This window comes from Elephas maximus, chromosome 15 (genome assembly GCF_024166365.1).
Source record: "Elephas maximus indicus isolate mEleMax1 chromosome 15, mEleMax1 primary haplotype, whole genome shotgun sequence".
Classification (NCBI taxonomy): domain Eukaryota; kingdom Metazoa; phylum Chordata; class Mammalia; order Proboscidea; family Elephantidae; genus Elephas; species Elephas maximus.
This window is the reverse complement of record NC_064833.1, coordinates 43,856,486-43,880,673: the sequence shown is the minus strand read 5'-3', so window position 1 is coordinate 43,880,673 and position 24,188 is coordinate 43,856,486. Positions and strand designations below refer to the sequence as shown.

The following is a 24,188-nucleotide window of genomic DNA, read 5'->3' as shown; positions in this document are numbered from 1 at the left end:
AGTGCTGGGAGAGCAGTGGTTAAGAGCTCGCTGCTAACCAAAGGTCAGCAGTTTGAATCTACCAGCTGCTCCTTGGAAACACTATGGGGCAGTTCTACTCAGTCCTATAGGGTCACTGTCTTAGTCATCTAGTGCTGCTATAACAGAAATACCACAAGTGGATGGCTTTAACAAAGAGAAGTGTATTTCCTCACAGTAAAGTTGGCCAAAATTCCAAATTCAGGGCATCGGCTCCAGGGGAAGGCTTTCTCTGTCTGTTGGCCTTCTCATCAATCTTCCCCTGGACTAGGAGCTTCTCCATGCAGAGACGCTGGGCCCAAAGGACGTGCTCTGCTCCTGGCACTGCTTTCTTGGTGGTATGAGGTCCTTGTTCTCTGCTCACTTCCCTTTAACTCTTGAGAGATAAAAGGTGGTGCAGGCCACACCCCATGGAAATTTATTTTACATTGGCTCAGTGATGTGACCTGGGTAAGGGTGTTACAATTCCACCCTAATCCTCTTTAACATAAAATTACAATCACAAAATGGAGGACAACCACACAATACTGGGAATCATGGCCTAACCAAGTTGGCAATATTTTGGGGGGACACAATTCAATCCATGACAGTTGCTATGAGTTGAAATTGATTTGATGGCAAGGTTTTATTTTTTGATGCCTCTTAGGCCCAGCCTAGCCAGAGTATCTAATTTCCTGGCACAGCGGTTCAGTGCTCGACAGCTAACCGAAAGGTCAGCAGTTCAAATCCTCCAGCTGCTCCTTGGAAACCCTATGGGACAGTTCTACTCTGTCCTATAGGGTTACAATGAGTTGGAATCAACTCGAGGGCAACTTGGTTTTTTTGACTTTGATGATTGATTAGGTATGGGCCCCTCACTTGAGCTGGACCAATCAGAGGCTTCCCTGAGACTCCTGCTAGAACTATCAGGAAGTTGTATTTCTGCTGAGGTTAGTGCACTGGTAGCTCCTATGCCTGGGCCTGCAGGCAGCCGCCTCTCCACAAGAGACAGATGGAGTCACTAGTTATTTGGACCCACCATGCCTAAAGCCAGCTGTATTCTGGACCTCCCTGTTATGTGAACCTATTAATGCCTGTTTTTTTCTTTTAATACTAGTTTGAGTTTCTGTAATTCACAACTGAAAGAATCTTATTATTAAAAGCAGAAAGAAGTGTCTCATTAATGAGCTGGTCAATTGTATAAAATAAACAAGCATCTCAACAGATGCTTCTCTGACTAGGGGAGGAAGTCATCTGCTTTTCACTTTTAAACAGTGAACGGCAATGGGACGAAGCCACGCAGGGGATGGAATTTGAGTTCAGAGAAAAACAGACAACTGAGGGGCAATGTGGGGATTAGGGAATTATTTTGTGTGTGTTTTTAAAAACTAGACAAAAATAAGGCCAGAAAAAAAGTATGTGTGCAATCCAATACTTCTTAAACTTTAGGTCCCTTAAAAATTCCTATGATACCCAAGTTCATCAGAGGTCTACGTAGGAAAGAGTTTGTTGAGATTTATGGTGTATATATGTAGGAACGCTGATGAGAAGTAAAGCTTTGAGTGATGCTCTCTCTCTTGTTACTGTTGCTAGCTGCTGTTAAATTGGTTGACTCATTGCGACCCCATGCACAACAGAATGAAACACCTCCTGGTCCTGTACCATCTTCACAATACTAAGTTTGAGCCCACTGTTGCATCCCCTGCGTCAATCCACCTCCTTAAGGGTCTTCCTCTTTTTTGGTGACCCTCTATCTTACCAAGCATGATGTCCTTCTCCAGGCACTGGTTCTTCCTGATAACATGTCCAAAGTACATGAGATGAACCCTCACAATCCTTCCCTCTAAGGAGCTTTCTGGCAGTGCTTCTCCCAAGACAGATGTGTTCGTTCTTCTAGCAGTCCATGGTATACTGAATATTCTTCATTAATACCATAATTTAAAGACATCGATTCTTCCTTGGTCTTCCTTACTCACTGTCCAGCTTGTGCATGCATATGAGGCAACGGAAAATACCACGGCTTGGGTCAGGTGCACCTTAGGCCTCAAAGTGACATCTTTGCTTTAAGGAGGTCTTTTGCAGCAGATCCTTCTCTTTGTCATCATTAAATGGCTTTAATTTGTATTATCAATGAAATAAAATGTCACACTAGCTGTTAAAAAAACAAATGGATGGAATGACACCAAGAAAAATTTGCACATCTATTTTATTTCCATTAGAAAAATATTACCTATTTTATAAAATTTTGGTCCGCTTTCTTCTACTTTGCCTCTGGATTCAACTTGAATAATTTTACTCAAGTAGAAGCAGAAGCACCTATAGAACTAAAAATATTTCACAGCATTAAATTAGTGGGATTTTTTTTTTTTAATCAGATTAGGTGAGCTCTATTATTTCTCAGGAAGAGTAGCTTATCTTTTCTAGATATTGTTTCCCTTCACTTTTATTTATTTGAGTAACTACGTAATGAGTGAACCTTCTTCCACATTCAGTGATGTGAGCGTGCATAAATGTAACTTACAACATCAGCAACTGGATTCATCATCTAATCTTCAATTCATGTTCAAGCTCCCCATTATAGGGAATTTCCATAATAATCTTCAGATATTTAGGTCAAAATTACACTCTGAACATCAGTTGTAAAAATTAAGATGTTAATTTAAAAATGTTATGAAAATTCCAGATTAAGCAACATTGGACCCATTTATAGTAATGCTGGTGAGAGTGGTCCTTGGACAGCTATTGCCTCAATCTCAACACGGCTTCCCTGTAAGGAAAATAATGAAACAATGTTTGGATCAGTTTTTACAAATTAAGAGTGCTCCATAATAGCTACTAAAAACATACAGCTAACAGTAAAACAACATTATTATCATAAAACTTTTCAAAGAAGGAAAGGAGGAGGAAATTTTCACTAAAAATCTATGATAGGCCAGGTACTATGCTAGACATGTTTACCTATGCCACCTCATACGGTTCTCAAAGGAGCAAAGACAAGTGGCCCCCCACCACCCTCCAAGCCACAGAATGATACACTGAAGCTTAAAAACCAAAAAACCAAACCCACTGCCATTGAGTCAACTCTGACTCATAGCCACCCTATCGGACATAGTAGAACTACCCTACAGGGTTTCTAAGGCTGTAATCTTCATGGAAGCAGACTGCTACATCTTTCTCCTGGGGAGCAGCTGGTGGGTTTGAACCACTGACCTTCCAGTTGGCAGCTCTTAATCACTGAAGTTTAGAGAAATTAATTAACTCATCCCAGATCACAAATCTAAATGTCAGAGATTCAAATCAATGTCATGTGATCGTAAGCCCAGTGCTCGCTCTTCTATACCCAATATCCTAATAAGTTTGATGATATTGATCATTACAAGTAACAACCAATTAAAGGAATAAAAATGCCACTCTTAGAAGATAAATTTTCTTCAGTGGAAAATTACAAATGGAAGTCACAAAGAGCTGTTTCTTTGTAGGTGGGAATACTGTGTTGTTAAGAGTCACAGGAAAACAGCTTCCAGTTAGATTAGAATATCAAAAACAAAAGAATAGTGAGAAATATTCCACTGGTTTAGACATTATTTCTCTAACGGAGCCAAAATCAAACCTGTTGCTGTTGAATTGCTTCCAACTCACAGTGACCCAAAAGGACAGAGTAGAACTGCCCCATACAGTTTCCAAGGAGTGGCTGGTGGATTCAAACTGCTGACGTTTTGGTTAGCAGCCAATCTCTTAACCACTGCACAACCAGGGCTCCTTTCTAATGAATGATCTGGATTTCTTCTTATACAACAGTCAAACAAAATTTTCACTGTAGACCTCACAAATCTGGCTCCAATTTATAGTCCCTAAGTAACATTACTACTTTTTTTTTTTAAATAACATTACTACAATACAGCTGCTATTTTACATTTCCTCACAATTTAAGTACTCTGATTCTGTTACGTCCACGTGTGCATTGCCTTATAAAGTATCTTAATTTTTTCCCCATGCGTGTAATATCAACTGTTTCATTTTAGACTTTAAGCTCCTAGAAAGCAGGGAAAATTTCTTTTTAAAAATTCCCTTCCACAGTGCTTAGTTCATGTAGAAAATTAAAATTGCTTCTCAGTCCTTTTAAAGTATACTTACTTTCGGCAAAGCAGCAACTTGGTAAGCAGCTCTAGCAGGAAAATTACTCTTGAAAACTGAATTTCAAAAAAAATTTCATTTTAGTTTTCAGAAATAATGGTATTGTTACGCAACACTGCATAAGCAAGACTCTGGTAAGTGCTTCATAGACTATGGAGTTCTTAGTTATAAGCAACATAAAAAAAGCTCATATTTCAGAAAATACTTTGTCGTATGATTCTTATATTTAATACTTTTCTAAATGACTTTGATTTCTGGAAAACAAATGAAAACATTCACATACTCTGACACTTTGATCTTGTTCGATGTGTGAAAAAATTACTACGAGGGCTTAAAAAGCCTAAGAAGGGTGTAACAAAGTTAAACCATACGAAAATGAATTTGTAGAGTTACATTATTCTAAGAAATGCAATAGAAACATCTTAGATCTTTTTCACAGAGACATACTATATACTTCCACCAGACAATTAGCTCTTTTAGGGCAGAACTATTGCAATTTCTTCAGCCTCTTCTATCACCCTTAATTCATCATAGGCACTCATTGATATTAACAGATTTGTTTCTCTTTAAAATGAAAAACAAGAGTAAAACCAAGTTACTTACACTGTTGGTAGATTTCATTTACAGCAGTGAAGTCATTTATGTCAGCCAGCAACACAGTTGTTTTCACCACTGGAAGATATATATGTCATCAATAGGTTTAGCTATTGGGTCCAATCCGAAATATTACTTAGAAAAACAGTATCTGGTTCTGTGACTGTCTTGATTAATATGGGACTGAAATAAGAAGGAAAGGAGAACTAAAGGTGTCATTTGCCAGAGCACTAAAACAACAACTCTAAGAAGCAATAACGATACGGCATAACGTATTATTGGATTCCATGTGTTCTTCCAAAAGACCACAGAAATACCAGACAGAAAGGTAAAGCAACGTCAGGGAACTCACCATTACTGTAGTCACAGCCTGCAGCTTTCAGAACTTCACCAATATTTGTAAGAGCCTGTGAATCACACCAGACTAGTCTAAGGCACTGATGCGACATTCAAGTTTTAATTAAATTCAGTTAATCATCTTTTACTGATGCCTTCTTAAATAGCTTTGCTGCAGAAAAATTCTGCCTACTCTTTCTGGGCTGCCTCTATACAGATGAGTTGCTCCCTGGCTTTCCTTTGATGTAATAAATCTTTCTGAAATACAGTGAGAAGCCTGTCTCCTTCTGTGATTGAAAGGACTGGTCAAAGGTCCCTTCCTCGGTGCCAAACTATGTGCTGTTTTCAGCCAACGCCCATTAAGCTCTATCTTAATTCAAGGATAAGTATGAATTAGTAGGCATTGAAAAAATGTTTTCTTATTAAAGCAGTATTTATCAGGCTCTTTTTTCTTTTTCTAAAAAACAATATTTGTAAATTGTATATATATTTGACACTATGGCCTTTGCAAAAACATTTTTTTTTTTTAACCCTCTCCTTAATTTATGTGGCAAAAGCTACAAAAGCACACGCAATGAAAGATGTCTCCTGCCCTCACTCCCTCTTCTCCAGTTTCACCCCACAGAGGCAACCACTGTTCCTAGATTCTTCTATTTCCAGAGACACTCAATGCTTATACCAACATCAACGTACACATCTTTGAGCACACAGACACAGACACACGGTGGCACATGGTGCCTGCTATTCTGCATCTTGGTTTTACCATGGGACAATTTACCTTAGAGATCTTTTTATATCAATTCCTTCCAATGGATCTAGTATAATTTACTCAACCAACTCCTTATGGATGGGCATTTAGGTTGTTTTCTATTTTTGGGTATGTTTACCTGTGGCATTTATTGGATAGAATTATATTCCTCATTCCTATTTTAAAAACATATTGTGTGCAATCTTTGCTATTTTTCTCTTTCTGAAAAATGCTGACTTTGAGCTCTATGGTGCTATTTTTTGTTTTGTTTTTCCAGGTCGGTGGCTCTAAAAAGAAAATTTCCCAGTCTGTGTGGAAGTGACAAGAAGTTCTCTGATTTTGACAATTCAGGTTTACAGACACCTTAGTCATAAAGAGAAGGAATTTCTTTTTGGTTGTTAAATGACTCATCGAATTTTCAACTCTCAACTTATATAAAACTGTCTTAATCAAGTAGTATGTAGCTAAAACACATTTATCTGGTAATCTCTATAAAACAAATCTGTCAGTGAATTTTTAATAAAAAAATAATAAAAAGTTGTATGAAAGGAAAGTTCAAATGTGGGAAATGACTTACTTGTTTAGTTTCTCCTACCACCCCTCCTGGCACAAGCTGTCCACTTGAAGGGTCCATACCTATCTGTCCCGAAATGTAAACTGTCCTGTCGATTAACACAGCTTGACTGTAATGACAGAAACCAAGTGTCAAATAAAAAATATGAAATTCAGTGCCAAAAGATTTCTTAGATAGGACACAAAAAACACAAACTGTAAAAGAAAAAAGACAAAAACTGATAAATTGGACTTCATTAAAAGTAAAAACTTTTACCCAAAAGACATCTCTAAGGAAGTAAAAAGGGAAGTCGCAGATTGGGAGAAAATATTTATAAAACATATCTAACAAAGGACAATGATTTGAACAGATATTAAACAAAAAAAGATATAAGAAGAGCCAAGGAACACACGAAAGATGCTCAACATTATTAGTCACTGTTGTTGTTTAGCCATTAGGAAAATGCAAATTGAAACCACAGCAAAGTACCACTGCATACAGTAAGATACCCTGATAATCACAAGCAAGCATGTGCAGCCACTGGAACCATCATACATTATTGGTGGGAATATAAAATAGTACAGCCACTTTGGGGGACAGCTGGGCAGTTTCTTAGAAATATAAACTTAACTTACAACCCAACAATTTTTTTCCTACACTTCTATCCAAGAGAAATGAAAACGTATGTTCACACCAAGACTTTACATGAATGGTCAGAACAGCATCACTCATGATAGCAGAAAAAAAAGGAAACACCCTAAACAATTATCAACTGTTGAATGGGTTTAAAAAAAAAAGTGGTGTATCCACACAAATGGAATACTATTCAGAAATAAAAAGGAAATGAACCACTACACACATTATTTGATCCTATTTATTTGAAGTTCTAGAAAAGAAAAATTATAGCAGCAGAAAGCAGCTTAGTGGTTGCTTGGGGCTACCGATGGGGTGGATGAATACAGGCTGCAGAGGGGTATACGGGAATTTTACTGGGTGACGGAAGTGTTCTGAAACGTTACCATGGTAGTGGATACACAACTCTGTACACATACCAAAACTCATGAGACTCTAACACTTAAAAATGGGTGAATTTTATTATATGTAAATTACATCTTAACCAAGCTGTAAAACCAACAAACAAAATGCAGTACCAAGAAGCACTCTAAGAAAAGAAGTAAAATAAGTATTCTCAGATGAGATTGGTCACTTGTTTTTCAAGAGTCAAGTAAGGATCCACTTGTGAGGGTACAGTACTTCATTTCTGCCAAGTGCTTACTTTTGGACTTTTTCTGCAATAAAGATACTAAATTTCAGAATTAGTATAAAATTATACCAAAAAAAAAAGACGATGCTGCATTGATACCTGAAAAAAAGGCAAAAAAATCAACCTGAAAGGAGGAAATTTATTAGTTTTGGGATAAAGAATGCTTCTTCGTTTTACAGATGTTGATAAAAAGAAAAGTCTTAATGTTGTCCTTAATTCAGAAGATTTAATATTTGAATGCTCATTTAAAAATCCAGTTCCCTGTATTTTCAATTTTCCAACATGCTCTAAACTTTCCTATTTTTTATTTCATGAGGGTTGTCCTGATCTTCTCAACCACATCTTTTTTTTCCTTATAATTTAATTTTCTGACCAGGTGGAACATTCCTAGGGCTCAAAACCCCAGAAAAGATACAAAGAATCGCAGTGAAGTCTTCTATTTTGTTCCCCATTTGCTCAGTTCCCAGCCCCCAGACAACCACTGGTCTCATTCACAGATGCTTCCAGTTTCTTCACGCACATGGGAATCAAGATGAGTGTATATTCTTCCCTTTTACACAAAATATGGAATATTAAACACTCTTCTACATTTCACTTTTTTCACTTAACAGTATATCAGGGAGCTCTTTCCATGCTGCATGTAGTATGGGGCCTCATTTTTAGGGGATGCATTGTAGGGATGTACTTTAATGTATCTGTCCCTGTTGTTTCCAATAATTTGCTATTATAAACAAAACTACAATGGAACACATTATACACACACACATCTCATTTTCCCTAAGTAACTAAGCCTTTCTTTCCTGAGTCCCAGAAGGCCTCTGGTTGAACCTTTTTTATGAAAATGATAACTATGTACAGCATCTGGCCTTATGTTATAGCTAGTCCTGTTCTTATTCTAGGGAGCCCTGGTGGTCCAGTGGTTCTTATTCTAGGAGCCCTGGTGGCCCAGCAGCTAACCAAAACGTCGGCGATTTGAACCCACCAGCTGCTTCATGGGATAAAGATGTGGCAGTCTGCTCCCGTAAAGGTGACAGTCTTGGAAACCTATGCAGCAGTTCTACTCTGTCCTATAGGGTCACTATGAGTCAAAATCAACTTGCTGGCAATGGGTTTTGGGTTCTTACCCTATTTTAGACTAAGCTCCTTGAGGGCAGCACAGTATCTTACTATGTCTTTGCATCTGTGTAGGGCCTAGGTGATTCCTTGCACATAGGGGGCACACAGTAACTACCTGTTGATGTTTTATTTTGGATTGTCAATAACAAGACCTTTTAGTGTATGGGGCCCTGGTGGTGCAGGGGCTAAGTGTTTGACTGTTAACCAAAACGTGGCAGTTTGAATCCACCAGCCGCTCCTTGGAAACCCTATGGGGCAGTTCTATCCTGTCCTATCGGGTCACAATGAGTTGCAATGGACTGGATGGCAAGGGGTTTGGTTTGTTTTTTTTTTAGCTTATAGTGTGGGCTCTGGAGAGCTGAAGCAGATACATTTAAACTCTTCTCAACTACTTCACCCTCCCACCCTGGCCCACAAATAGGTAACTGCTGAACTTGGTTTCTAAGTTTTTCTCAGGCTGAATGGTAACATCAGCTAACACTGTTTCTTTGAAGTGTCCTGTGGAGAACCAGTAGTCTGTTTATGACCTTTGCAAAGCACCTTCAAGTCTTCCCATGTTTGCAACACAGTTCAAGTCCATAAGCATTATAATTTGAAACTTTATTAAAATAAAAAGGGACTCATTTATTCTCAGAATATTAAAAGTAAGTACTAGAACTCTGAGGCTACCTGAGCTATGCGAAGTCTTATCTTACAGATTAGTAAATAGATGTGCTGGACAAAGTACGCAGAATTTGATATGCCAGTGTTCACTGCAGCCTTATTCACAATGGCCAAAGGCAGACACAACCCAAGTGTCCATCAACACATGAATGGGTAAACAAAACAGGCGACTCGAAAACATCACGCTAAGTGAAATAAGCCAGACACAAAAGGGCAAATATTGTATGACTGCATTATGTGAAGTATGTGGAATACTCAAATGCATAGAGACAGAAGATTATTAATGGTTACCAGGGCTTAGGGGAATAGGAGTTACTGTTTAAGGAGTACTGAGCTTCTGTTTGGGATGATGAAAACTTTTGGAAACGGTGATGTTGCACAACATGAATATAATTAATATTATTGAATTATACACTCAAAAATGGTTAAACTGGCAATTTTTTTGCTATATAATTAAAAAAAAAAAAAGAGTAATTGGACAGTTGGCAAATTGGTATTTCCTGAGCATAAGAGTCCTACTATCCATAGACAAGTTGTGAGGCTCCAGAAAAGTGAAAAGTGCATTGTTCTACACAAGACAAAGGGTGGTAACACCACTTTCGAATCATCCTAGTAATTATCACATGTCATAATCTACATCACAGGGCCTATCACTTCAAAAATTTATAATCAGGTGCTACGTTAGCAATGCAATAGTGAAGTGATGTTGAAATCTCTCAAGGTTCTGACCTGCAGTCTTGCTGAAATGTGCTCAGTTCATTAGTTAATTAGTGACAGCACCTCATGCATCCCAATGCCCAGGACTCAAAGTTCAACACATTTGAATTTTTTCCTGGACAGGACCCAGGATTATTTAAAAAATGCACTCACTACAAACTCCATGCACATAGCAGCTAAACAGGTCTCTTGTTTCCAAATGGTTCTTAAAAATGTTCATTCAATTTTATCATGATATAACTAGTTGGTTGGGGAGTGGTTTACTCTTCAACATAAAATACTGAAAATTAGCAGCATTTCAACTGGATAATAGTGATTGAATACAGTTTTTACTAAGCACTTACTATGTGTCAGGTACCGTAGTTGATAAGGGAAATCCAAAGGATAGGCAAGGCTGTGTCAGAAAGTAAATACTTGGCATAAATCTTATCTTGTTAAATATATGCATTATAGCCATGCCAGACTCATTCATTTATGCACGTATACATTCATTCAACAAATATATATTGAGCAGCAACTTCATGCAAGGCACTCTGCTGGGCGGTGTGGATACCAGAGAAAAAGTCAAGACCCATGTCCTCTATCGCTTCCAAAGAATACAGTAAAAGAAAAACCTCTTTATTTCCTCTCATTCAACAGCACTTCTGACAAGTGGAAATAAATGCACACAAGCTAGACTTTCTGGCCAGTATACATATATTTAGCTATACACAAATACATATATTTAGTACACATAATGATCTTTGTTGTGGGAAATGAGCACAAGCAATGAATTCATAAGCATCATAATGCAATTCTAGACACGCTGTAAAAAGTGAGTTCTAAGACATACGTGAGGAGCCCTGGTGGTGCAATGGTTAAGCGCTGGGCTGCTGACCTAAAGGTTGGCAGTTGGAACCCACAGCGGGCTCAGGAGGAGAAAGGACCTGGCGATCTTATCCTGTAAAAATTACAGCCTAGGAAACCCTACGGGACAGTTCTACTCTGTCCTATGGGGTCACTACGAGTCAGAATCGACTGGTGGGCACACAACAAGATGACTTACGTAGATATACAGGGATTTCTATTTGCTAAACACTGTTGTGAAAATAACTCAGCTCTCTCCAGAAAAGACACCCACATTTGTTATGGATGGGACTCACTCCTTAAAATCAAAAGACACTTCTATCTTTATGGAAGCAGACTGCCACATCTTTCTCCTGTGGAGTAGCTGGTGGGTTCCAACTGCAGAATCTTTGCAGCCAAGTGTTTTAATCACTGTGCCACCAGGGCTCAGATCAAATGCTGTATGTTATGTGAAAGAAGTCATTCACAAAAGGCTACATATTGTATGATTCCATTGTTACGGAATGAATTGTGTCCCCTCAAAATGTGTCAACTTGGTTAGGCCATGATTCCCAGTATTGTGTGGTTGTCCTCCATTTTGTGATCTGATGTGACCTTCCTATGTGTTATAAATTCTAACCTCAATAACGTTAGTGAGACAAGACACTAAGTACCAGATTAGGCTGTATTTTCAGTCAAACTCTTCTCAGATATAAAAGAGGGATGGAGCAGGCAGGGGTGAGACCTCACACCACAAAGAAGGACCAGGAGGGGAGCATGTCCTTTGGGCCCTGGGTCCCTGCACTGAGAAGCTCCTAGACCAGGGGAAGGCTGACAAGGACCTTCCTCCAGAGCTGACAGAGAAAGAAAGTCTTCCCCTGGAGCTGGCACCCTGAATTCAGACTTCTAGCCTCCTAGACTGTGAGAGAATAAATTTGTTAAACCCATCTGCTTGTGGTATTTCTGTTATAACAGCACTAGATAACTAAGACATCCATTTATAAGAGATGTTCAGAGTAGGCAAATCCATAGAGACAAAGTGGGTAAGTGGTTGCCAGAGGCTGGGGAAGGAGGGAGGAGGAGTGACTGCTAATGAATATGGAGTTCCTTTTTTGGGGTAATGAGAATGTTCTGGAATTGGATAGTGCTGACGGTTGCACAATTTTGTGAACACAGTAAAAATCACTGAATTGTAGACTTGAAACAGGTGAATTTTATACCATGATAATTATATTTCGATAAAGCGGTTAAAAATAAATCAATAAAAAGAAACAAATTAGGGTTAGACTACTTCCAGAGGGGGAGTCTGGCACCAAGCAGGCTGAGCTCCGGCGCGAGACAGCCCGAGGCTAGGACGAAGTCCCTGGAAGCACAGGCTCCGAGTCCCGCCGCTGCTCCCAGCTGGCTGTGCCCGCTTCCCGAGCTGTTTCCTCGCGTGTTAGATGGCGTTTGCCCCGATGAATCCCAAGGCCCGCTCGGGTTCTGACCCGGAGTGACCCCAGCCCGTAGTCCCCCCGCAGCTCGCACTCCCCGGATCCGCCCGCGCCCCCACATGTCACGTTACCTGTAGGGACCAATGGCCGCTGGGGCTTTCGCCGTGCTGATCACCTTTCGAATCAAGGACGACATGGCTAGCCCTTTTGTCCAGCAGTCCCTGCAAAAAGGACACCCCACGCACTTCTCACCAAACTAACCAGCTCGGGTTAAAGGCTCGGTCCCAAGGCTTCGCTCGGCATTCTGGGAGTTGTAGTCCCGGCTTGCCTCCAGGCCACGTGTAGGAAGCGGCCGGACAGACGCATGCGCCCTCCAGCCCCCTTGCAGTGCTAGTTGCTACGGAGGGCTCTGTCGCTGAGCCTTGACGTTCTGACCCGGGGAGCCCAGGGTTCCTCTCTCAGAGCATCTGGCAGGTAGGTCCTGAGGGCTTGGTGCCTGCAGGTCCCCGGGATTGGGGGAAGCATGCTCTACCGCCCGGGCCCAGCTACCCATCCTCTCTCCCTCCAATCGCACTGGCCGCCTTTCCCTCCTTGTTGCCCGCACCCGGGCCTCTCTTCTCCGCCCCGCCCCTCCATCGGGCCTTACCCTAGGGACCCAGCGTTTACCATTTTTCCACACCGCCCCTAGGAATGAGCTTACACCTCCTCTTTTGTCGCCGTAAAGGAATAAAGTGGGCCTCCAGGGGACTACCCTGAGATCTGGGCGTTGGTCTCCTTCCCGCCCCTCCCGGGTCCCCTTTTCCTCTCCTGAGTGCTCCTCAAGCTTTACAAGGTCTCTGCACGTTTCCCTTAGACCTGACCAGAGCCCTAGGACTTGGGATCTCATTTCAAAAAGGAAGATAATGATCCTGATCCAACCGATGGTCCCAGAGCTGGTCACTGGGCAGACATTCAGTCGTGCTGGTTTCACAAAGGGTGGTACTTGGCATACATACGTCTTATCTTGTTAATACTGTATGCGTTATAGGTATGCCACACTCATTCATTTATGCTTGCGTGCATTCATTTGACAAATATATATTGAGCGCCTACTTGGTGCAAGGCAGTCTGTTAGGTGCTGGGGATACCATAGAGAAAAAGATCCTGGTCCTCTCCTGCTTCCTCAACATAAAAAAAAAAAAAAAAATTTTTTTTTTTTTTTTAAACATAGCGTAAGAAAAACCTCTTCATTTCCTGTCATTTTGTCCTACCTACTGCTAAAATTTTCGCTTTCTTGCTTCCTCAGACTGTTTTCATTGGCTCGGGACTTTGGTGTGGAATAAAAAAAATACCCTTCCAGTTTCGGCTCCTTGCCTATACAGCCTTCTGTCTCCCCATTTTAGTCAGGCCAGTGTCCTCCTGAATTGACACAGTAGATTCCTGGATACTTTTCCCTATCTATCCAAATTCCAACTAACTGAAATCCTATTTTCTCTTTGATTTTTCCTGCTGACTCATGCTTTTTCTTTCCTTTATCCAGTTTTGCATTGTGCTATATGTGTATGGAGCCCTGGTGGTGCAGTGGTTAAGAACTTGGCTGCTAAGCAAAAGGGCGGCATTTCAAATCCACCAGCTGCTCCTTAGAAACCGTATGGGGCAGTTCTACTCTGTCCTACAGGGTCGCTTTGAATGGCAACAGAATTTTATATTGGAAACTCTGGTGGCATAGTGGTTAAATGCTACCGCTGCTAACCAAGAGGTCGGCAGTTCAAATCCACCAGGCGCTCCTTGGAAACTCTATGGGGCAGTTCTACTCTGTCCTGTAGGGTCGCTATGAGTCGGAATCGACTTGATGGCAGTGGGTTTTTATACTGCAAAATTTAGTATACTGTTATACATCGTCTTATTCTTTTGCTGTTTTTGTGTATAGAGAATAGTGAATGAGTATGAAAACAAATGCAAACTATGACTGTTAAGGTAAGGTGTAAAATTTGAATGTTTACGGTAAGAGTTAAGATCCTTCTGGAAACAGTTTTAGGCTAAATCCTCAGACTTTGCATTCATTCTCTCCTGCCGTTAGAACTGTTTGAGGACTACTGCTAGTTCAATCCACTAATTTTTTAGTTTGGAACCTAAAGCTCAGAGATGTGACTTTCCAAGCTTATCCCAAGCCCCTGGTCCCAGCCTGTCCCCAACCCATTCTAGTCTGAGCAGAGTCAGGGCTCCCAGGGTGGTGTTCTGTCTTGGCGATACTCTGCTGGGTAAGCTCTGATTCAAGCAGGTAACAGTTGATGAACTAAATTGTTTCATAAAATTACTTCGAATTTTTCTTTTTTTAATTTTGTTATTGGTGTTGAGAATATACACAGCAAAAAGAAACCAATTTAACCATTTCTACATGTACAATTCGGTGACATGGATTATATTCTTCAAGTTGTGCAACCATTCTCACCCTCATTTTCTGAGTTGTTCCTCCTCCATTAAGAAACTCACTGTCCCCTAAGGTTCCTATCTAACCTTATTTTGAATGGTTCTTAATGAACACTGATAGGAATCTTGTGCTTCACTAGCCAAGTGACTTTGCAGAACTCCAACTGCTTTATAGACCTGTTGCCTTCGAGTGGTTTCCGACTCATAGCAACCCTATAGGGCACAGTAGAACTGCCCTATAGAGTTTCCAAGGCTGTAATCTTTATGAAGCAAACTGCCACATCTTTCTCCCTTGGAATGGCTGTTGAGTTCTAACAGCTGACCTTTTGCTTAGCAGCCAAGTGCTTAACCACAGTGCCACCAGGGCTTCAACTGCTTTATAAATCTTGCTTAATTTGAACAATGTTTTTAAATGTAGGTTTATTTGTCTTTCATTTAGATGAAAGTCAAATGGAGTAAAAAAGTGAAATGATAATGAATCTGTTATTTCATTTATTATTTAAGAATAATAGCTCATATATTGAGCACTTTGTGCAAAGCCCCATGCTAAGTGTGTTATGTACATTGCCTTGTTTAATTATCACAGCAACTTTGTGATTAATCCCATTTATAGAGGAGACTGAGGCTGAAAAAGGGAAAGCAATTTTCCTAAGGATTACACAACTAAAAAGTTAAGGAACGTGTTTGTAACTCTACAGCCAAAGCTCTTAAACACGACACCCACACAGGCTGGCTGCTTTTAATTTTTCATGAGGTTTTTATAAGTGAATAAAATGGGTGATAGTTAATTCAGTGGCTCTCAGTGGAAGTGGCATAGACCCTGATGTGGCATTTTGGAAGTTTGTGTGGATGTTCTTAGTTGGAGTAATGATTGGATAGCAATACCTCAGGGTATTGCAAATGGTTAATGTGCTCCCCTGCTAACTGAAAGTTTGGAGGTTTGAGTCCACCCAGATGTGCCTCGGAAGATAAGCCCTGTGATCTATTTCTGAAAAATCAGCCATTGAAAACCCTACGGAGCACAATTCTACTCTGACACACATGGGGTCACCATGAATCAGAGTCAACTTGATGGCAACTGGTTTGGTTGACGTTTGGGTAACACTGCTGGCAGTTGGGGAGAAGCCAGTGATGTTAGACATCTTATAGTGTGTAGAAACTTCCCCCAGTAGCCCACCACCTAACTCTGACATGAAAGTATTAGTTGCACAGGTTTAACACACACTGAGTTTTCCAGGAATGCAATAAATCAAGGGGGAAGTTGCACTTTTTTTTTATTTGGCACTTTACTAAGAATTGTACACAAGTTTGGAAAATTATGTCACCAGTGGCATTGTCAACTTCTGTTGTGAGGCACTAGCACAACACACCTGTATTTGCCTTTGAGCTGTTGCATTCATGGTAATTCTGTGTATAGATTCAAGTAAGACTTGTATTTAAATATTGAAATAATTCAAGAACAGCTTGGTAAATAGCTGCTACACCAAGCCTTCGTATCCTCTAGCGTCCCCTCCTTGCAGGACCCTTCAAATTTCCCTATAGCCAGCAATGAAAGAGTTAATAACTATGGCACCCAGACTTCCAGGACCCTTCGGCTAGCTTTGTTGACTTATGCCAATGCTTGTGCTGGTGCCTGTGTTGTTATGAGTTATCCCCGTGGGTTCAAAATATCTCTTTTTGTAATGTCATCTAGTATAGTTGTGAAATATTTACGTATGGAAATATGTATTATTTTATTAAAATTACTTTTTAGTTCTCCTTTATGTTACAGTTAGGGCATATATTGTAGACCATACATTGATAAAAGTTTTGTGCCTAATGGATTATAGTTATTAATGAAATTCATTTCAAAATGAAAACAAGTGTGTTTCAAATTATTCAGTAAGAACAGGGGTGTTAAGTTTGATAGAGTTGAGAGCAACTCTGCTTTACAGAAGCAGACTGCCACATCGGTCTCCCATGGAGTGGCTGCTGGGTTCGAACCGCCAGCCTTTCAGTTAGTAGCCAAGCACTTAACCACTGTGCCACCAGGGCTGTATGGGTCAGTTCTACTCTGTCCTATAGGGTTGCTATGAGTCGAAATCCACTCTTTTTACCCTTTATCTTTCTTTAAATTGAAACCACTGTCTTTTGCTGTTATAAATTGAAGATGTAGCTGGTCTCATATCAGTAATAAAAATGAAAACATCAATAATTTATCATCAGTTTTTATAAAGGCTGTCATTTTGGAATAGCATGTTCTATATTTCATTGATTGAGGTAGCTCTTATTTCACCTCAGAATCAAGACAAAATGTTTTTGCTATTTTTTTTTTTTTTTTTTTACCACTGGCATGGCGATCTTATCTTACATCTCATTTTTCATTCTTCTAGCAGGCTTTATGCAGTGTCACCAGTTTGTGTATGATTTAATTATTGGCAGTACAAACTGGAATGTAGTAATATGGTCTCTTCCATCTATAGAATTGTTAATTTCCTTCTGAATCAGTTTTTGGTGTAAAGACAGGGAGCTCCCTGGTTATGAATCGCTGCTGTAGATCAGTACTGTCATAACATTGTCGTTAACCCACGTGTAATAATTTTTATTTTTAAATGAAAGTTTCTTCTCCCTGTATTAAATTTATTACTTCCTTTCCAGATATGTCTAATGCAAAAGAGAGAAAACATGCTAAGAAAATGAGAAACCAGCCCACCAATGTGACTTTGTTCTCTGGCTTTGCGGCTAATAGAGGTGGAAAGCATCATAATGGAGGTGGAAAACCTGCCCAAACTCAAAAGCAAGGTAAGACACACATGATGCTCTCTCTCCATTCCCATGTAGATCAAATTGCTTTTGCCAACTTGATTTGAGGGTCATTATCTAAAAATTAAAAAAAAAAAAAAAACACCCATTGCCGCTGAGTGGATTTCAACTCATAGCAACCCTATAGGACAGAGTAGAACTGGCCCATAGAGCCCTGGTGGCACAGTGGTTAAGTGCTTGGCTACTAACTGGAACGTTGGCGGTTCAAACCCAGCAGCCACTCCATGGGAGACCAATGTGGCAGTCTGCTTCTGTAAAGATTTGCAGCCTTGGAAACCCTATGGGGCAGTTCTACGCTCTCTTATAGGGTTGCTATGGGTCAGAATTGACTCAATGGCAATGGGTTTGGTTTTTTCTGGTTTTATATGGAGAAAATTTCCCTTATATTTGTTATATTTAAGGTGCTTTAATACGTCGTTCTAATATGTCATACTAGTAGGCAGAATACCTAGTATGCTGCCTACTAGTTACGTGACCTTGGGCAAGATAATTCACCTCCTTACCTGAGATCCCTCCTTTTTGAAAGGGGAATGATAATAGCCACCTTACAAAGTTGTTGTAGGATGAAAAACATGATCTGTGTTGCCACCCAACAATGTTAATTATTCACGATAATCTTCTCAGATAAGAGTGACATTTCTGTTTGTTTTCTTTTTGAAAATATACTAGAGTCTCATTCTGGAACTTCACAACAGCAGGAAACCAAAGTGACCCACCATTCTCTGTCTGACTCTGATGTGAATGAGCAATCTTCCTCCAAAGTAATGTTTAGGAAAAAGGGAGGATGGAAAGCAGGCCCTGAGGGCACGTCCCAGGAGATTCCCAAGTATATAACTGGTAGGTGTTTATAAAAAAATGAATTTGATTATATCATGGGTTCTTTGTTTCTAGTGCAGTCAGATATGCCAACAAATTGCCCTCTGCAGTGTCTTGCCTCTGCCTTCCCCATCTCTCCTCTGCTGTTTCCTCTTTGGGTCATTTTTATCTGTGGCCTTGACTTTGGCTATAGCTTCCTTGGGCTGATTGCTCTTCCTTCAGTTTCTATTTTCTTACACATCCCTATTTTTGAACTCTTCCTCTCTGATGTTAAAATCTTTTTGACTTCTCCCTTTCCTTTCCCTTTTTAAAAACATAAAATGCTATTCAAAATCCTCAGCATGGCATTCTCCAAAGATGAAACCAAACTTAACATACTCTAAAGGCATTTAATGCCTTTAAATACCTAACTGTAGGCCTATTCTGGCCTCATTGCCCCCTGTCTCCCTCAGCCCCATCCCCATTACCACATAAACCCTATACTCTGCCACCTTAGATGTGCCTTCTGGTCTCTCTTTATGGCTTTCTGGGAGGAATTCACTTAAATTTCTCCAGCACCCTGTCTACTTTTAAAAAAAAAAAAACACTTTTCAACAAAGAAAACCAGTAGTAAGAATAGTCACGTATTTGGAAAAGGCAGAAAATAGTGAGAAAAAAAAATCACTTGGAATCAAAACCATTGATACAGTTTTGTCTTTTCTGTGTTTCCCTGTGTGAGCATGCACTTAAAAATGGCTGTGATTATATTGCACGTGCATGTATTGCATGTACTATATTGCACATAGCCTCCATTTCAAATAACTTTGTAAACTTTGATCTTAAACTTATTTTTCTGACTAGAGAAATAAAAGTGAATTCTTGTAGAAAACTTGAAAAATGGAAAGGTTGAAGAAGAATCATTCCATAGTCGCATGAAACAAGACAACCGCTATTGGTATACAACTAGTAGGGGGTTAGAGAGGTGGGTAAATTGAAAGCTCACGTATAGGGGATTAGAGAGGTGGGTAAATTGAAAGCTGACGTACTGCAAGTCTGTCTTCTTTGTGAAATTCAGCAGAAAAAGTGTTGACTCAAGACTTGCTGTTTTTAATGAAAGTGCTATTTCCTTTTGACAGCTTCTACTTTTGCTCAGGCCCGAGCTGCTGAAATCAGTGCTATGTTAAAAGCGGTGACCCAGAAGTCTTCTAATTCCATGGTTTTCCAGACACTGCCACGGCACATGAGGCGAAGAGCCATGAGCCACAACGTCAAACGCCTCCCTCGACGCTTACGTGAGATCGCCCAGAAAGAGGTATGGGTTTTACTTAGCGTAAATTTTTAGGTTAGTAGTTCCTAAAAGAAATTGACCTAATAGAATTTGTTAAAATGAAAACAAATGAAAAGCCAAAGGTTGCTCACTTTTTATATGTTTTTCGTTTAATCCTTCATTTTCTTCTCCTCCTGCACCCCAGCCTGCCAAATTAGCAGGCAGTTGGATATTACTGCTGCTTTTAAATATGGCATTTGGAACACCTCCCCCGCTTTCTAAAAATAATTTATTTTATTTTGTTGTTGTTGAGGACATACACAGCAGAACATACACCAATTCAACGATTTCAACATGCACAATTTGGTGTCATTGATTACATTCTTCAAGTTATGCAGCCATTCTCACCCTTCTTTTACAAATTGTCCCTCCCCTATTAACATAAACTCACTGCCCCCTATATTTCCTATCTAATCTTTTTGAGTTGTTATTGTTAATTTCATCCTGTATAGATGGTTCTTAAAAGAGCGCTATGCTCAAGGCAGACATTCTTTACTATTAAGCTAAACTATTGTTTGGTTTTAAGAAGACTTGAGGGGATATTTTTGGTTTAAGGTTTAAAGATTATGTCAGGGCAGTAGTTTGGGGGGTCATCCAGCCTCCATGTCTCCAGATAGTCTGGATTTTATGAGAATTTAAAATTCTGATTTGCATTTCCTCCCTTTTGATCAAGATCCTTCTATAGAATCTTTGATCCAAACATGAACCCCTCTCTTCTAATGGTGTTAAGTAGTTGATGTTCCCCTACCAGATTTAGAATTAAATTCTGACTCCCCTCCCCTTACCAGCCGAGCTATTTTAGCTCTGTGTTTTGGGAGTGTGGCCAGCTTGCTGCTGGAAGATAGACAATCAGCATCAGTGTCTAGTATCTGCCTTTTGAGTTTTTTCAAGTTGAAAGCTAAAACTTGTGATGTCATTTTTGCACAAGTCTAATTTTTTCGACTTCACCAAAACTCTCAGCTTGACCATCATAAGGCTGTACAGGCTACTCGTCTTTATTGATTCAAAATTTATTTATTGAGTGCCTTCTGTGTACCAGGTACTGTGCTAGGTGGTGGGGACAGTGTTCGAGAGGGTAAAGCCCTTACCTTCAAAGGCTCACAAACTAGTGGAAAAGATTTTTTTTTCACAAGTGTTTAGCCTGGGTATGGAAGACAGTAAGAGTAAAAACTAACCATGAATTGTACTTCCTAGATTTGATGTAAGGTATGTTTCCTTACATTAGCACTTGTCTGTCAGTAGCCTAACTGAAATGAAAGGCGTGCATTTTCCTAACTTTTGTAATTTTGGTCCTTAGCTTTGGTTTTAGTTATAGTCATAGAGGTTAAAAGCAAACAAACAAAACTAGCGTTTGATTTACTTTCTCTTCCTATCTAGTATTGCTGTTTTTGTTGGGTGCCATTGAGTCAATTTCAACTCATAGTGACCCCATGTGACGTAGTAGAACTGCCCCCTAGGGTTTTCTTGGCTGTAATCTTTACGGAAGCAGATTGCCAGGCCTTTCTTCCTAGGAGCTGCTGGGTAGGTTATTAATATTATCTATTAAACCTGTGTTATTGTGTTGGACATTTTAGAAATATTCTAATCTTCATAATCTATGAAGCTTACTCAGTTAGAAAATAATAGAACTGTGATTCCTTCCCAGGTTTGTCCAGCTCTTAATATCTTCACTTTTTCTATTGCCTCTTTTCTGTTTCTCTGTTTTCACTGAAATAGCTTAACTGAAAGGTAATCCGTTAAGAAATTAAGTATTTATAGGGTCACTATGAATTGGAATCGACTCAATGGCAATGGCTTTAATTTTTTTTTTTTTGGTACTGGGGGTCTGTAAGGCACTCAACTTAATCTAAAATTAGTTGTTTTCAGCTCCTAGCATTTAACTTTGTTTTGGGATACTTACAAACTGAAATCTGCCTTCTCTTCCTGAAAATACAGGCAGAGAAAGCAGTGCATCAGAAAAAAGAACATTCAAAAAATAAATGCCATAAAGCTCGAAGATGTCACAAAAACCAGGTGCTGGAATTTAACCGTAGACAAAAGAAGAACATGTGGTTAGAAACTCATATCTGGCACGCCAAACGGTTTCACATGGTCAAGAAGTGGGGCTACTGCCTCGGGGAGAGGCCGACAGTCAAGAGCCACCGAGCCTGCTATCGAGCCATGACTAACCGTTGCCTTCTTCAGGTAGCTTTTCCAATTTGGTTTTCTTCTTTCTGTTTAGATTCTTTCAAGTATACCATGTTTTTACACAGATAGCACGTGCCTTCTGCGTTTGCTTGCTGGCCGTGCCCTTCTCCCAGGAGGCACCTTCAGAAGCGCCACCACGCCATTCCTTGTTCGCATGTTGCTGTAAAAAAAATTAGCATACTGCACTTATGAAAATACCTCAGGGGGGTACTTCTCAGGGGACTAGGGTGTGGCTGGCAAACAAACACAGAAGGCATGTGTTATTTGTGTAAAAATACAGTAAGCTTTTAGAATAGTTCTTGGTATACCAAACCCCTATTTATGAGGTTATTCATTTTAAAATTATTGTTGAGCACAAAGCACTTTGCTAGATGTTAGAGATAAAGCAGCCTAAATTAGTAGGGAGACTGACATTAATCAAATCATTATTCGAATATCTGATTATAAAGGGAAAGTATGCAGTATACACATTCATAATAGGAACAAGGAAGACTTCCCCGTGGAAGTGATGTCTGAGCTGAGATTTAAGGAAGAAGAAATGGGGAAGGCAGAAAGAAGCCTGGTGAGTGAAGAATTGAAGGAAGCTGTGTGTGACAAGGATGAAGAGAGTGAGAGCAAGGACGCATTAGTGTATTAGGCTAGAGGAATAAATAGGAACCATATCATGCAGGGTCTTGAGGGCCATGTTTCAGATTATTCAACATTGATTCATTTAGTAGGGAGGCTTGGTGGTGCAGCGGTTAAAGCGATCAGCTGCCAACCAAAGGGCTGGCAGTTCAAACCCACCAGGCGCTCTGTGGAAGAAGGATGTGGCAGTCTACTCTGTAAAGACTTACAGCTTTGGAAACCTTTTGGGACAGTTCTACCCTGTCCTACAATGTCACTATGAGTCGGAATCTACAGTGGCGGGTTTGGTTTTGGTTTTACTATGTGCCCTGAGCAGTGTTCAAAATACTGCCCTGGGTGCAATGGGATGCTGGGAAAGATGTTTTAAACTCTTTGAGAGGACAGTTTGTTTTAGAGCCTCTTGTTGTTAGGTGCTGTCGAGTTGACTTCAATTCATAGCAGCCCGATGTGGCAGAGGAGAACTGCCCTGTAGAGTTTTCTTGGCTGTGATCTTTACAGAAGCAGATCTTTCTCCCGAGGAGCTGATGGGTGGGTTCAAACTGCCAACAGGGCTCCTTTTAGAACCTCTTAGTAGTATTTATTTGATACCGTTGACCCCCAAATAGCTAATTAAATTGATTCCTATCTCTTTCAGTACATATTTAGAAATTTGCTCTTTGCAGAAGGGCCTATCTTTCACACTCTTGGTCTTGGCTCCTCCATTTACTAACTGTATGACTTTGTTCAAGGAACAACCTTGAGATAACAGTACTGCCTAGTCCATAAGGTTGTTGGGAGGATTAAATGACAATCCATGAAAGGAGTTTAACCCAGTGCCTGGTACTCAGTAACCTTCCAGGGAGTATTAACTGTTATTACAATTATTTAAACATGTTGATTTCACTAACTCAATCTGATCTCTTTTCATATATTTAAATTGGTATAGTCTTACTCTCACTAATATCATTTTTCCTTGTATATTGTTACTTAGTGAAAGGTACATGCCATAGTAGAGGCTGAGGAATATGGGATGAATTAATTTTCACAGTATTGTGTCTTTAAAGTAACGCCGAGGCCCCAGATTAGCTAAGCAAAGTGAGCAACCTTAGCGTAATTTTGCAGAATTTACCGTTGTTTTGCTTATTCTACTTTGTTTTCTTAGATTCTGAGGAGGAATAATCCTTTACTTAGATGCAGTATTTACACCCTACTTAGAACTTGTCTGTAAATATGGGATAAAACACAGATTTTCTTCCTAAAAAGTAGGACACTGTAAAGTCCATTTTAAATGAAAATTATGAATAACATAAATCATTTCATTTTGATTCCAGCTGGTTTAAGAATATTTGTTAATGTAATAAGGAATTGGCAGGTTTCAGATTTTGACTTATGAAAAGATGGCTTTAGCAATTTCTCCTGTGTTTTTGGATCCGTAGAGGCTTCCGGAGCCTATGTAAACTTCTAACTATCTAATTTTGTCTCCCGCTTTGTGCAGGATTTATCCTACTACTGTTGTTTGGAGTTGAAGGGCAAAGAAGAAGAAATACTAAAGGCACTTTCTCAAATGTGTAGCATAGAAACAGGTAAACTTATTTTAAAGCTGAGTCCTGTTTTAGCCCTTGTATTTTTATTTCATTTCATGAGTGGGTGTCTGCTATAAGCATTTTGGCATTCAAATGCAC

At 39.8% G+C, this 24,188-nt stretch overlaps 2 protein-coding genes across 2 annotated transcripts in view; one reads left to right on the top strand and one right to left on the bottom strand.

The window, feature by feature from the left end:
• Positions 1–2,185: 2,185 nt before the first annotated feature.
• RIDA (reactive intermediate imine deaminase A homolog) lies at positions 2,186–12,676 on the bottom strand. Its single transcript, XM_049854154.1, has 6 exons — positions 12,512–12,676; positions 6,387–6,492; positions 5,078–5,132; positions 4,735–4,803; positions 4,132–4,187; positions 2,186–2,764 (listed from the first exon to the last, which is right to left on the bottom strand). The coding sequence occupies exons 1-6, from the start codon at positions 12,574–12,576 to the stop codon at positions 2,702–2,704; spliced, it is 414 nt and encodes a 137-aa protein (XP_049710111.1). The 5' UTR covers positions 12,577–12,676; the 3' UTR covers positions 2,186–2,701.
• Positions 12,677–12,686: 10 nt separating this feature from the next.
• POP1 (POP1 homolog, ribonuclease P/MRP subunit) overlaps positions 12,687–24,188 on the top strand; it is a 28,718-nt gene continuing 17,216 nt past the window's right edge. Inside the window, exons 1-6 of the mRNA XM_049854153.1 lie at positions 12,687–12,854; positions 17,427–17,570; positions 18,261–18,428; positions 19,523–19,698; positions 21,649–21,897; positions 24,002–24,089. Of these exons, the coding sequence (XP_049710110.1) occupies positions 17,429–17,570; positions 18,261–18,428; positions 19,523–19,698; positions 21,649–21,897; positions 24,002–24,089 (823 nt within the window). The 5' untranslated portion in view covers positions 12,687–12,854; positions 17,427–17,428. The remainder of the gene's footprint in view (positions 12,855–17,426; positions 17,571–18,260; positions 18,429–19,522; positions 19,699–21,648; positions 21,898–24,001; positions 24,090–24,188) is intronic.